At 46.5% G+C, this 12679-nt stretch overlaps 1 protein-coding gene across 1 annotated transcript in view; it reads left to right on the forward strand.

Annotated features, from left to right (window-relative positions):
- PDIA6 (protein disulfide isomerase family A member 6) overlaps positions 1–12679 on the forward strand; it is a 121294-nt gene that overhangs the window by 31816 nt on the left and 76799 nt on the right. The window contains 1 exon segment of the mRNA XM_030198863.1: positions 5832–5938. Coding sequence (XP_030054723.1) covers positions 5832–5938 — 107 coding nt within the window.

A 12679-nucleotide genomic window follows, 5' to 3' on the forward strand; every position in this document is an offset into this window, starting at 1 on the left:
GTGGATGTATGATGCATTAATGAACAGTAAGTATGGACTTTGTGTTTTGGTTCTTTCCGTAAATTTTTTCAAAAAGATGGGTCTTCAATAATCTGCGGAAGGAAGCTTGCTCATGGATCGTTCTTAAGTTGCGCGGCAGTGCATTCCAAAACTGCGTGCTCATGTGAGAAAAGGTTGACGCGTGTAGCGCCTTGTATTTCAGTCCCTTGCAATTGGGGAAATGGAGGTTAAGGAAGGTTCGGGATGTTCTTTTGGCGTTTCTGGGTGGTAAGTCTATTAACTCAGACATGTAGGCTGGGGCTTCGCCGTGAATGATTTTGTGGACTAATGTGCATACTTTAAAAGTGACGCGTTCCTTGAGTGGAAGCCAGTGCAGTTTCTCTCGTAATGGTTTGAGTTATCATCCTTAATTTCGCAAGCTTTAAATATTGAAGACCCGGATGTTGCAGCTGCACAGTCTTTGAATCCTAAAATGGCCAGCACTAGACATCCAGCTAGGGCTTTTCCAGTTCATGAGGCCATTGATGAGTTGATTTCTGCTCAGTGGGCGGATCCAGATGGCACTCTGAGGGTTTCCAAGGCCATGTCTCGTCTTTATCCGGTCACGTCGGGGCGATTGGAGCAGTTTGCCCTACCGAAGGTGGATGCCCTTGTTACTGCTGTTACTAAAAAGACTACTCTGCCAGTTGAGGGTGAAGTAGCGCTCAAGGACATGCAAGATAGACATCTGAAAGCATCTTTGAAGCGTTCCTTTGAGGTAGCTTCGTTGGCTCTTCAGGCTTCCATTTGTAGTTCCTATGCTGCTAGAGCTTGTCTGCGTTGGCTCCACTCCGGACAAGAGTCTTTTCAGGAGCCAGAGGGTTCTGGGGCTCCGGCTTTTTCTCAAATGGAGGTAGGGCTGGCTTATTTAGCAGACGTACTTTATGACTTGGTTCGTTCTTCGGCCAAGCGTGTGGCTTTCGCTGTCTTCTCTCGGAGGATGTTATGGCTTTGTCATTGGTCGGCTGACATGGTTTCCAAACAGCGACTTATCCGTCTGCCTTTTCGAGGTAAACTGTTGTTTGGAGAAGACTTGGAAAAAATTGTTAAGGATTTGGGGGAGTCCAAATCCCAGCGCCTCCCTGAAGATAAGCCTAGGCCAGCTTCCAGACAGGGATCCACTAAATCCCATTTTCGGGATGCACGCCGTTATCGCCCAGGTCAAACTTTTTTTTTTTTTTTTTTTGTAAATTGTTTTTATTAACATTTTCCATACACAGAAAAATCAGGAATTATACAGGAGTCAAGTCACATCTCAGCAATACATCTTTAACAACACCCTTCCCCACCCCCCTTGGAGTAACTCAATTATACATGACCATCTCTAGGTACTGAACCCCCCCCCCCCCCCCTTATCCACATGTCACACTGAAAGTCTTCGCCACTCTATGTATGGAGTCCATGTTTTAAGAAACTTCACTATTCCTCCCCACCTTAAAGCAGTCAGTTTATCCATTAAGCAGCAGTAGTCCACCTTAACAAGTACTTGATCCACGGTAGGCACCGTGGCTTCCTTCCACATCTTCGCAATTAATATCCTGGCTGCTGTAACAATATGAGAGAGAAGGCAATGGCAAGAGCCACGGCCACCCCTCACTGGTATATTCAAAAGGCATAAACCAGGATTCAGTATGACTGAGGCTCCCAGACCACCCTGTAGTTGAGACTGCAAGCTCATCCAAAAACGCTGTATTTCAGGGCAGTCCCACCACACATGCCAAAACATTCCCACCGCCCCACATTTACGCCAGCAAGTCACTTCGCCAGTTTTAAAGATACGTGACAACCAGTATGGGGTCAGATACCATTGATACAGTATCTTATACCCATTTTCCACCATGGGAGTCGCCACCGTGAAATTCAGTAATCGCTTAAATGCCCAGGTCGAACTTCTGACTCCTTTCAGCATCCCTGTTTCCAGCAAAGATCTTCCTTTTGCAATGAAAAGCGAGCTGCAGGAGCCCCCGGTCAACAGGGAGCCACTCCTCGCACCTCACAATGATGGGGCGCTGGCCCTTTCTGGGGAACAGCAGATAGGAGGGCGCCTTTCTCTGTTTCTCCCAGAGTGGGTCAAGATAACTTCAGACCAGTGGGTACTAAGACGTGGTGCGGGATGGATACAAACTTGAATTCAGTGCACCCGTCACAGAATTTGTTTCTGGAGTCTCGATGCAGAACGCAGTCAAAGCGGGTAGCAGTTCTAGCCACATTGCGAGAACTTCTAAGGTTGGGAGCCATAGTGCTCATCTCGCCTCCCGAAGTGCTCAAAGGCCGCTATTCCATTTACTTTGTAGTACCAAAAAAAGGTGAAACTTTTTGCCTGGTTCTCGATTTAAGGGTCGTGAACAAGTTTCTGCGAGCATGGAGACATTACGAGCCATTATTGCGGCGGTTCAGCTGGGAGAGTTCTTGACGGCACTAGACCTCAAAGAAGCTTACCTGCACATTCCAATTTGGCAAGCGAGCGCATCAGAGGTTCCTCAGGTTTGCGATTTTAGGTCGTCACTTCCAGTTTCGTGCTCTTTCCTTTGGCCTGGCCATGGTGCCACGCACCTTTTCAAAGGTCATGGTGATGATGGCGGCCTTCTTACGGAAGGAGGGAATTCAGGTTCATCCTTTATCTCAACGACTAGTTAATTCGGGCCACCTCTCCTCAGGAGAGTCGGACTGCCACCTTCCAGGGTGATCTCTCCTTCAGTCTTTTGGATGGATTATCAACTTGGACAAGAGTTGACTGTGTTCGATTCAGACCTTGGAATACCTAGGGGTGCTCTTCGACACGAAGGTAGGGAAGGTCTTACTTCCCAATGGCTGGAGAATAAAACTGATGGCACAAGTGCACGCCTTGCTACGGATGCTTCGGCCTCGCGTTTGGGATTATGTGCAAGTTCTGGGGCCTATGGCGGCTACCCTAGAAGTGGTGCCATGGGCGAGGGCTCACATGCGTCCTCTGCAGTTGGTTCTTCTGAGCAGATGGTCTCCTCCTCTGGACTATCAACAACGTCTGCCCTGGATGGATGCGGCCAGGGGCAGCATGTCTTGGTGGATCTGCCTGACCACTTTGCAGAAGGGCATGCCGTTAGCCTCCCTGAATTGGGTGGTGGTCATGACGGATGCCAGTCTGGCCTGTTGGGGAGCTCATTGTTTACACAGAGTGACTCGAGGGACTTGGACCCCTCTTGAGGCAGCGTAGTCCATAAATCGTTTGGAGTTGAGAGCGGTGGTGAATGCCTTGACTGATTTTCAGGATCTCCTGCAAGGGAAACCTGTTCGGCTGTTGTCAGACAATTTGACAACGGTAGCTTACATCAATCGGCAAGGAGGTACTCGCAGTGTGTGTCTAGCAGTGGAGGCAGCCCGTCTCATGGAGTGAGCGGAGACTCATGTTCTTTGCCTATCAGTGGCTCTCATTGCGGGCTAGTCCAATGTCCAGGCAGATTTCCTCAGTCAAACTCTGTTGGATGCGGCAGAGTCGACGCTATTGGTGGCTGCATTCAGTCTGATTTCTCATCGTTGGGGAACTCCGGTGATGGACCTCATGGCCACGGTACAGAATGCCAAAGTGCCCAGGTTCTTCTCCCAGAAAAGACAGCCCGAGTCTACAGGAATTGATGCCCTACTGCAGCCGTGGCCAAAGCAGGGGCTACTCTGTGTTTCCTTCTTGGCCTCTGATAGGAAGAGTGCTTCATCGCATCAGTCATCATCGCGGGCTCGTGGTCCTGGTGGCTCCAGACTAGGCCCGAAGGCCGTGGTTCGCAGACCTTGTTCGCTTACTGCACGACACTCCACTGCGACTTCCGGTAACACCAGATCTACTGTTCCAGGGCCCTCCCGCTTTGGTCTTACGGCCTGGCTATTGAAAGGAACCGATTGAGAAATAAAGGGTTTTCGGAACCTGTGATTACCACGCTTCTACAAGCACAGAAACAGTCCACTTCATACGCTTAGGCCCGAGTATGGAAAATCTTTTCTTCGTGTTGTGAGCAGAAGACAGTTTCTCCCTTCCTGCGTCAATTTCAGTGATATTGGATTTCCTCCAGGAAGATCTTTCTAAGGGCCTCGCGTATAATTCTCTGCGAGGGCAAGTAGCAGCTCTTGCTTGCTTTCAAGGTCGAGTAACCGGATTCTCCTTAGCAGCTCACCCGGATGTGGTTAGTTTTTTACGAGGAGGCCTTCATCTTTGTCCGCCTCTTCGGCAGCCTTGTCCTTCTTGGCGGTTAAACCTGGTGCTTTGCAGGTGCCTCCATTTGAACCTTTACAAAAGGCAACGGATAAGGATCTTGCACGTGTTGGTTTTTTTTTTGTGGCGCATTTCCGAACTGCAGGCCTTGTCTTGTAGTGATCCCTTTTTACAGTTTTCAGATTTGGGGGTCTCTATTTGGACGCTTCCTTCTGAAGGTAGTTTCAGAATTCCATCGCAATCAGACTCTGTTTCTCCCATCGTTTCGGAAAGAAGATTTTCCAGGGGAGTTTGCATCCCTTCAACTATTTGATGTCTGGAGGGTGCTTTTATGTTACCTTTATGTCACCAATGAATTTCGGCGATCAGACCACCTCTTTGTCTTTCTTTCGTGGCCGCAGAGAGGTGAGGCAGCCTCCAAAGCCTTTATAGCGCGCTGGATTAAGGAGGCCATTGGTTCAGCATGTCTGTCACAAGGTCGAGAACCACCTTTGGCTCTATGTGCTCATTCTATTCGGGCGCAGGCGACATCCTGGGTGGAGACCTCTACTCTTCATGTGGATGAAATTTGTCGACTAGCTACTTGGGCGTCTCGGCATACTTTTGTCAAACACTATCGGTTGGATGTTACCTCAATGGAAGATTCGCGTTTCAGGGCTCAGGTGTTGGCGCAGGGGATGTCTGCTTCCCGTGCGCGTTTCGGGGCTCAGGTGTTGGCGCAGGGGATGTCGGCTTCCTGCCCTTCTTAGGCTTTGGTACATCCCACCAGTTCCTGGATTCATCTGCTGTTTGTGACAAGGACGGTAACATTAGGTCTTACCTGATAATTTTCTTTCCTTTAGCAACAGCAGATGAATCCAGGATCCCTCCCGTTAGCCGACTATTTTTTTTTTCCGCTGCTGTGTTCTTTTTTTTTTTTCTCTAATGCAGATTCAGACAAATATGAGAGACAAATAAATAAAAAGAAGAAACTCTGCTTAGGCAGACATTGTTGCACCTTCAGTTCCATAGTTACAATTTTCTAGTTGGTTCTCTTTTATTGTAGTGAGGATGGGTTTTACATTAAAGTTGAGTTGATTGGCCTACTTCTACTGCTTTAAAAAGACATATACTAACTGATAGAGGAGCTCGCCATCTGCTATAACTCCCAAGAGTTCTGTTATCTCTATAACCACCTGCTGGTAGATGGACACAACCCACCACCAGTTCCTAGATTCATCTGTTGTTGCTAAAGGAAAGAAAATTATCAGGTAAGACCTAATTTTACCATAATGACATGTAATTTGAAAATTCAGTAAATGGGGGGGAAAGCCCCCAAAACTACTTTGCTAGTCCTTCATCTTAGTCCATAGTACTATAAAATGTGTGCTGTAGGGAGTAGAGAGTTCAAGTTCCCTCTGCATGGAGGTCTGAATGTGCTAATGAGGGAACTCGGATATAGGGAAGAAGAAGAAAAAGGCACAGAGTTCACCTTGAAGGAGGCATCCATTCAGGTCACAGATTGGCAAAGCTTCCTTGGAACCACCCAGGCATACTACTAGGGGGCGTTGGGATTTGAGGATGAATTTTTAAGACAGTAGTTTTCTATTAACTTAGTGTTTTATGTACTTAGGTGGAAGGACAAGCGAAGCTATTGTTGATGCTGCATTAAATGCCTTGCGATCATTGGTCAAAGATCGTCTTGGTGGAAGAAGTGGTGGATATGATTCTGGAAGACAGGTAAGCACAAAGGATTCAGTATAAAAATTTGTATTGGAGAATAGTCTGGGCCTTATTTATACAGGGCTGAATTTCCTGTGCCTGTGCAAAAGCTATTTACTGACTAGGTTGGGGTAAACTGCATTAGCATAAGCCTTTCATTCTGACAAGATACAGAATGGAAACTTTTGTCCAATTAAAACAAGGTTGTGCATAAAATATGCAATAAATATGAAAGAGGAAAGAATGATTGGGGAGGGTCCCAACTATTTCACTTTACTGAAAATATACATCGACAACTTGAAACAGTTAAAAGAATGCTTAATTGTTTCCAGATCAGATGTTAGGCAATATAATCACAAATGCAGAATAATTAATGATAATGCATTCCAAATTAGACCACAGCTGCAAAAAGGAGGCAAAGGAGCAAAGCCATAGGTAGAAGGATTCAAAGATCAAGTAACAAGTAGAAAAGGGGAAACACTAGGCCAACAGGATTCAACCATTAGGAACTTCATGGGATCTAACTCCTCTGTGCCCTAAGAAATAAAATATAATTGAGTGGACTCGAAAAGAATATAGAAATCATTTGATGTCTAATTTTGCAGCTTTTTTTTTTTAACTGTCATTATATATCCACATTGAATTTTGGGAATAGGCTATGTACTTTTAAAATTGCAGGAGAAATCATAAGGTGTAAGTAGCATCAGGAGAGGAGTTTTCCTAGGTCCCATAAAACATTGCAGACTGTATTTTTAGTCTCAAAATTTGAATTTTTGTTCTGAAGGAATAAAAAGAGACCACCAAGATATCTCTCCTGTTCTCTTCCTCTTCCTCTCGAGTTTTTTTTTTTTTTTAATATTTGTTCCTTGCAGCTTGCATATGCTGTGTTGCAGTAATCTGTATGTGATAGACTAGTGTTTGTTTGGACCAGCAAGCGGAATACCTCTTTCAGGAAGTAGCTTCTGATTCGTTTGAGCTTTCACATTGTTCAAAACATTTTTGATGTGAAATTTGTCACATGTTTTTCCAGTGTCAGGTTACGGTCCACTGTGATTCCAAGAACTTTCAGATTTGTCAGTGATCTGGTAGGTAGTCCCTTCGATGGTGTTATTGAGGGAAGAATTCCTTGCAGTAATTCGATGTCAAATCCAGAAATTGTATTTTCTCTTTGAGCTTTAATTTGAAAGCAGTGTCCCAGGATTCTAGTCTGATCTGTTCTGATTTCTACTAGCCTCTTTTCAAATGGGATGTATATTGACATATATTCAGCGTATATGAATAGGTTTAAGCCATTTTTTACCAGCAATGTGTCTAGGAGCAGCATCATAATATTGAATAGCATAGTTGAGATTGGGGAACCCTGCTGGACTCCGCAGTCTGCTTCCATGGATGAGATAGTGTTGCCCATCTTGACCTGGTATGATCTTGAGGTCAGGAATCCTCTGAGCCAGTTAAGCACTTCGCCTCCAATGACAATCTTATCCAGTAGTCTTAGTAGAATCTGGTGGTTGAGATAGTGTCACCCATCTTGAGCTGGTATGATCTTGAGGTCTGGAATCCTCTGAGCCAGTTATGCACGTTGCCTCCGATGCCAGTCTTATCCAGTAGTCTTAGTAGAATCTGGTGGTTGACCATGTCAAAAGCGCTTGACATGTCGAATTGGAGGAGGAAGATTTTTCTGTCTTTGCTGATTTCTGTCTTGAAGTTGGCTATAAGTTTTGTGAGCACTGTTTCGGTGCTGTACTGGAGTCTGAAGCCTGATTGAGACCAGTGCAGGATGAAGAAATTGAGGTAGTCCATCAGCTGTTTGGCGACGATTCCTTCCATTATGTTGGTCAGGTGTGGTATTGAAGCCACTGACCTGTAGTTAGAGATATCACTCCTGCTGGCTTTAGAAACTGCAAGGTACTTAACGGTACTAAATTCCTGTGAAGTGCAAAGAAATATGATGATAATGAGACAGGGAAAAAGCCTCTGCACCCACACCTCCACCCAATATGTAAATTTATAGGGTAAGGAGGAAAAACCGTGGGTCAGTTTTCTTCATCTCAATTCTCTTTTTTGCTAAAACTTCACAGGAATAACATCAGTGGATCCAAAAATATGAATTGGAAATGAAAAAAACTTTACTTAGCTTGAACACTTGTGGAGATAAACGTACAAAAATGGTCAGTCACACCGACTATAGCTAGAGCTTTGCTATCAAAAGCTGTTTCGAGAGGTGTATGACATCAATAAAAGCACTTTTTTCTCATTATCATATTTCTTTGCACGTCACAGAAATTTAGTACTGTTAAGTACTTTGCAGTTTCAATAACAAGAGATTGTTTTAGTTTGTTTATTATTTGTATATCCTCTTGTCCTCTTTGTTTATCAATACTCCTGCTAGCTTTGTCATTTTTCTTGATCAGTGTCTGCACCTTTCTCTTTCAAGAATAAACCACTGGTAAGTATGTATGATATGTGAGTGGTCAGCATCTCTATGAAGTGGTCTGGTGCAGCTTTCATCAAGTAGTTGGGGCAGCTGTCCAAGACGCAGAAGGCCTTGGAGAAATTTTTCAGAGCGCAGTCCACTTGATCGTGAGATGGTGGGTAGAATGAAGTCCGCATTCTGTCCATGATGAACCCCTCATACTGGGCTTTCCAGCTCTTCTATGAGTGATTCAAGGGTCCTGTCATCTTGTTGGGACCCCCTTCCTTAGTTTTGTGATTTCTTCTTGAAGTGTGTGGCTAAATTGTTGGCCTTTGGGTGGGGTCATTCATTGAAGTCAGTGAACTGGTGTCTTAATAGACTGTTCACTAGCCCGTATAATTTTTTTGGTGTTTTTGTATTCTGATCCTACTTGATCCTTGTAGAACTTGCATTTAGTGTGTTGTATACTCACCTTGTAAGATTTGGTGGATAACTTTCAAGCTACCTTTTTGTCCTCTATTTTGTCCTTGGTCCAGTCTCGTTGTAGTTGTCTGCACTGGCTTTTCAGTTCATTTAGTTCTTCCGTAAACCAAGGGGCTGGTGTACTTCTAAATTTCTTTTCCTCCTTCACTGGAGCAGTATCATCCAGGGTCAACCTGCATGTGTCGTCCCATTCCGAGGGGAATGTAGTAGTCTTTGTGGTCATTGATCCTTCGAAGTTCTGTGATACTAGCTCTTCCAACCTAATGTCAATCTTACCACACAACTCATAAGAGGAAAGTGGCACTCTTTTGGTGGGACTTTTCTTTCCAGTTAAGTGTGAGGTGAAGTCTGAGGTGGTCTGACCAAGGTATTTCTTCCCAGCTGTGATCTCCTATGGTTAGGTTGCAGTCTGCTGGGAGTTTAACAGGTCCAGAGCATGAGCTTTTTGTGTGGGTTTTGGTCACTGGGGAGCATAGGAATTCCCATGATCGTCCAGACACTCTCTAGTGTCTTCTGCTGCTGTATCATCTAGGTGTAGGTTCATGTCTCCAATGAAAAACTGTTTGCGCAGGAAATAGAGGCATTCGAGATGAAGTCCTGCTGGGACTCCCTCCATGTTCCAGATGGCCTGTAAAATATAATGCAACACGACTGGCTCGGGAGTGATTAATCGCTTAGCTTGAGGGCGGCTATTTGTAACTGTGGGGTTATAAGTTCTAACATGGTTTCCATCCTGAAGGTCAGCTCAGGCCTGTAGTGGGCAGTTTCTTTGGGTGGTTGAGGGCGCTGGTTGTGGATCTCTGGCTTGGCTTGCTTAAGGGAAGCAGCTAAAGTCAATCGTATACAGGTGATGGATTCTTTGCAGGAGGTCGGTAGTTGATCTTCTGTTCACCAATTTTCAGTGGCATTCGACCTGTTGCATTCTGCTTCTGTATCCTTGGTTCTAATTGCAGACCTGTATGATGTGGTCAGGAGTCCTTTCTGTGATCAGCCCCAGGTCTTCAGCTCCCAGCAGGTTCCAGTACAAGATTGGTCTTGTGTGGATTTCCTGTTGCCTGGAGTCCTTTCCTTGATCGGTTCCTAGGTTCCAGCTCCAAGCGGGTCCATGTTCAGGCTCAAGCTTGTGTTGAGATGGGCTCACTGTTTCAGTGTGTGCTCTGCACCTGTGGTTCAGGATTGCAGGTCAGTTTATTGGCAGCAGTTCTCAGCACCTGCACTCCCCACTGTGGGAGAAATTGCCTCCCTGCTTTCATTGCAGAGGACGCTGGGGTGCAGCAGCCCTTCTGTGCTGGGAATGCACCCCACAGGTGTCTGGACCATAGACGTGGCTCTGGCACTTGTTGCTTTGCTTGGTGGGGGAGCCTTTAGATGCCGCTTCGTGAACGTGGCTCTGATACACGACTGGTTCGTGGAGGCCAGTCGCTTGGTTCAAGGGGGTCCTTAGCGCTTCTCAAGGGGATACAAATTCTTTATCTGGCTCACAATCACCCGTGTTGCCTCGCGTTGGGCAATTAGAGGTACAGTGGCGGAGAGCTGCCGTTATCTCTGTTCAGACTGGTGTCCTCTGGCCTGGCCATGCGTTTCCTATCTCACCCTGCGAATGAGATCCTCCTTTTATTGCCATTGTTGGTGGTGGAAGAGGGATCAACTAGGGTAAGGATCTGGCGCTCAGTGTGATGTTGCCCTCTCAGTCAGCAGCAGTTTTTCATAACTAGTCTTTTCACTGTCTGCTTACTCTCTAGCTGCTGCCACTTAACTGGTCTCTCTCTCCTACACCACACAAGTACCAACCCCCCTCATCCTTCTGCTCCTAAAAAGCCATCAGCTGTACATACTGTCCGTTAATGGTGACATCTGCTGTTTCTTCTCTGGTTCTGGGAAATTCCATTCGCTTTGACACATGGTGACATCTTGCTCTTAGCTTGCAAAAAATTAGAGACAAAATTTTGAGCCGTATTTTTTTTAACAGCTAGTTAACACCATTTTGATTTTTCATTTTTATTTTAGGTGAAATGTTTTCTTCGAGGACAAGCAAGCTGCATAATTCTCACAAGTTGGTCAGCGATCCACATCTGCTCGGGAACTGGCATTATGCATAGCAAAAAGGTTTGCTAGAGCCTTCTGAGGTACTCTGCGCACCCGACCACACATGTGCGAAGTGCCTTCCTGCCCGCATTATTCAGTTTGTTTTTCTCTGTGTCAGGAGCAGCACAGTTATCCTTTTCCTCTTTTTTTTTTTTTTTTTTTTTTTTTTCACCCGGGAACAAGCCTTCTAGTGCCCTTGCACTATTTTTGTGTATTTTCTTTATTTTTCCCTTCTTCCTTATTAGTTTAAAAAATAAACAATTCTCTTCCCATTGTTTTCTTCGTTTTTTTTTTTTTTTTTAACCCTCTTTTAAAGTTTCCTTTATTTTTGCCATTGCCGTGTTAGGTGCTCGGCTGGGTCTTCTCTTTTTGTGCCTTTTTTTTTCTCTTGCACCATCGAGTTTAATTTTGCTCAAGCCGTTTTCTCTTCCATGTCACCAGACTTCCAGTGGCTTCAAACGCTGTGCTCGGTGCAGCCGGACCATCTCAGGTACTGATACAGAATCGTAGTGTATCCAGTGCCTTAGGCCCGACCATAGCCCAGCTCGTTATGCCCTTTGTCTTCGTATGAAGAAAAGGACTCAAGTTGCTTGAGAAGCCCAACGAGAAAAACGTTTTGGGGCCCAGTCCGGTCCTTTGGCATCAGCATTGAGGTCGGTGGCATTGACGTCTGCATCGAGGGAAGCACCAACGTCTGGAGTAGAGGTAGGAATGACTGCTGAGAGACCCAGACATACTGGGAGCAGCAAGGCATCAAGTGGGTCTCCACCCACCTCACAGCCTCCTGCTGTGCAGGCCCCCCCAGGACCGACCATTGTCGGACCTGACCCCGAGGTGACATGGGGGTTTGACGTCGGCACCGAGGAGTCTTGGTGAGGTGCATCGAGCAAAAGCTAAGAAGCACCGACACAGTTTTCCTTCGCATGGTGTCGAGAGCTCTGGGACATTGAGGGATTCGGCACCCAAGTAGCGTCGATGCCAGGAGGACCGCTCCCCCTCCTTTCAAGAGGTAACAGCGCATCGGTCTCCCAGTAGTCAAGTTCCTGCTCCCTAACCCCAGCCGGTTTTGCAACCTGCTGTCCCACTGGCCCCGCAGCCTCTACCGATGGCGGCTCTCGACGAGCGGATCCGGGCCTTCTGAAATTCCTGGAAGGACTGCTGCGCCACACTAAATCAGCGTTGGGGTGCTTGCGCCTACCATGCCGTCTGCTGCAGCTATATCTGGCCCTCCACCTGCAGTACGGTCTGACTTTGGCGCCGCTTGCGGCTCCACTGTCAGCTGCCACCCAGGCCAGTTCCCCATCAGTGGAGGAAGCTTTGCCGCAGTCCAAGTGAGAGTTGGCCCCTTGACATCGCCCTCAAGACCATGGGTCTTCGGCATCGAGGCGGGTTCGGTCTCGGAAGTCACTGAGGGAAGTGCTCTCTGACACCGAGGAGGAACGCTCGTGGGAGTCAGAGGAAGATCCCAGGTACTTCTCCGATGAGTCCTTTGGGATTCCCTCTGAACCTTCCCCTCCAACTGAAAGGAGACTGTCTCCACCAGAGAGCCTTTCCTTTTCATCTTTTGTGCGGGAAATGGCTGACCATTCCATTCTCCGTAGAAGTGGAGGATGAGCCCAGGGCTGAGATGCTTGAAGTCCTGGATTACCCCTCTCCACCTAGGGAGGTAGTGACAGCTCCTTTGCATAAGGTACTGAAAGAAGTCCTCATGCTAAACTGGGTGCCCCCTCTGTCTGTGCCCATCATTCCCAAGAAGGTTGATTCTCAATACCGGATCC

Source organism: Microcaecilia unicolor, chromosome 3 (assembly GCF_901765095.1).
Source record: "Microcaecilia unicolor chromosome 3, aMicUni1.1, whole genome shotgun sequence".
Taxonomy (NCBI): Eukaryota; Metazoa; Chordata; class Amphibia; order Gymnophiona; family Siphonopidae; genus Microcaecilia; species Microcaecilia unicolor.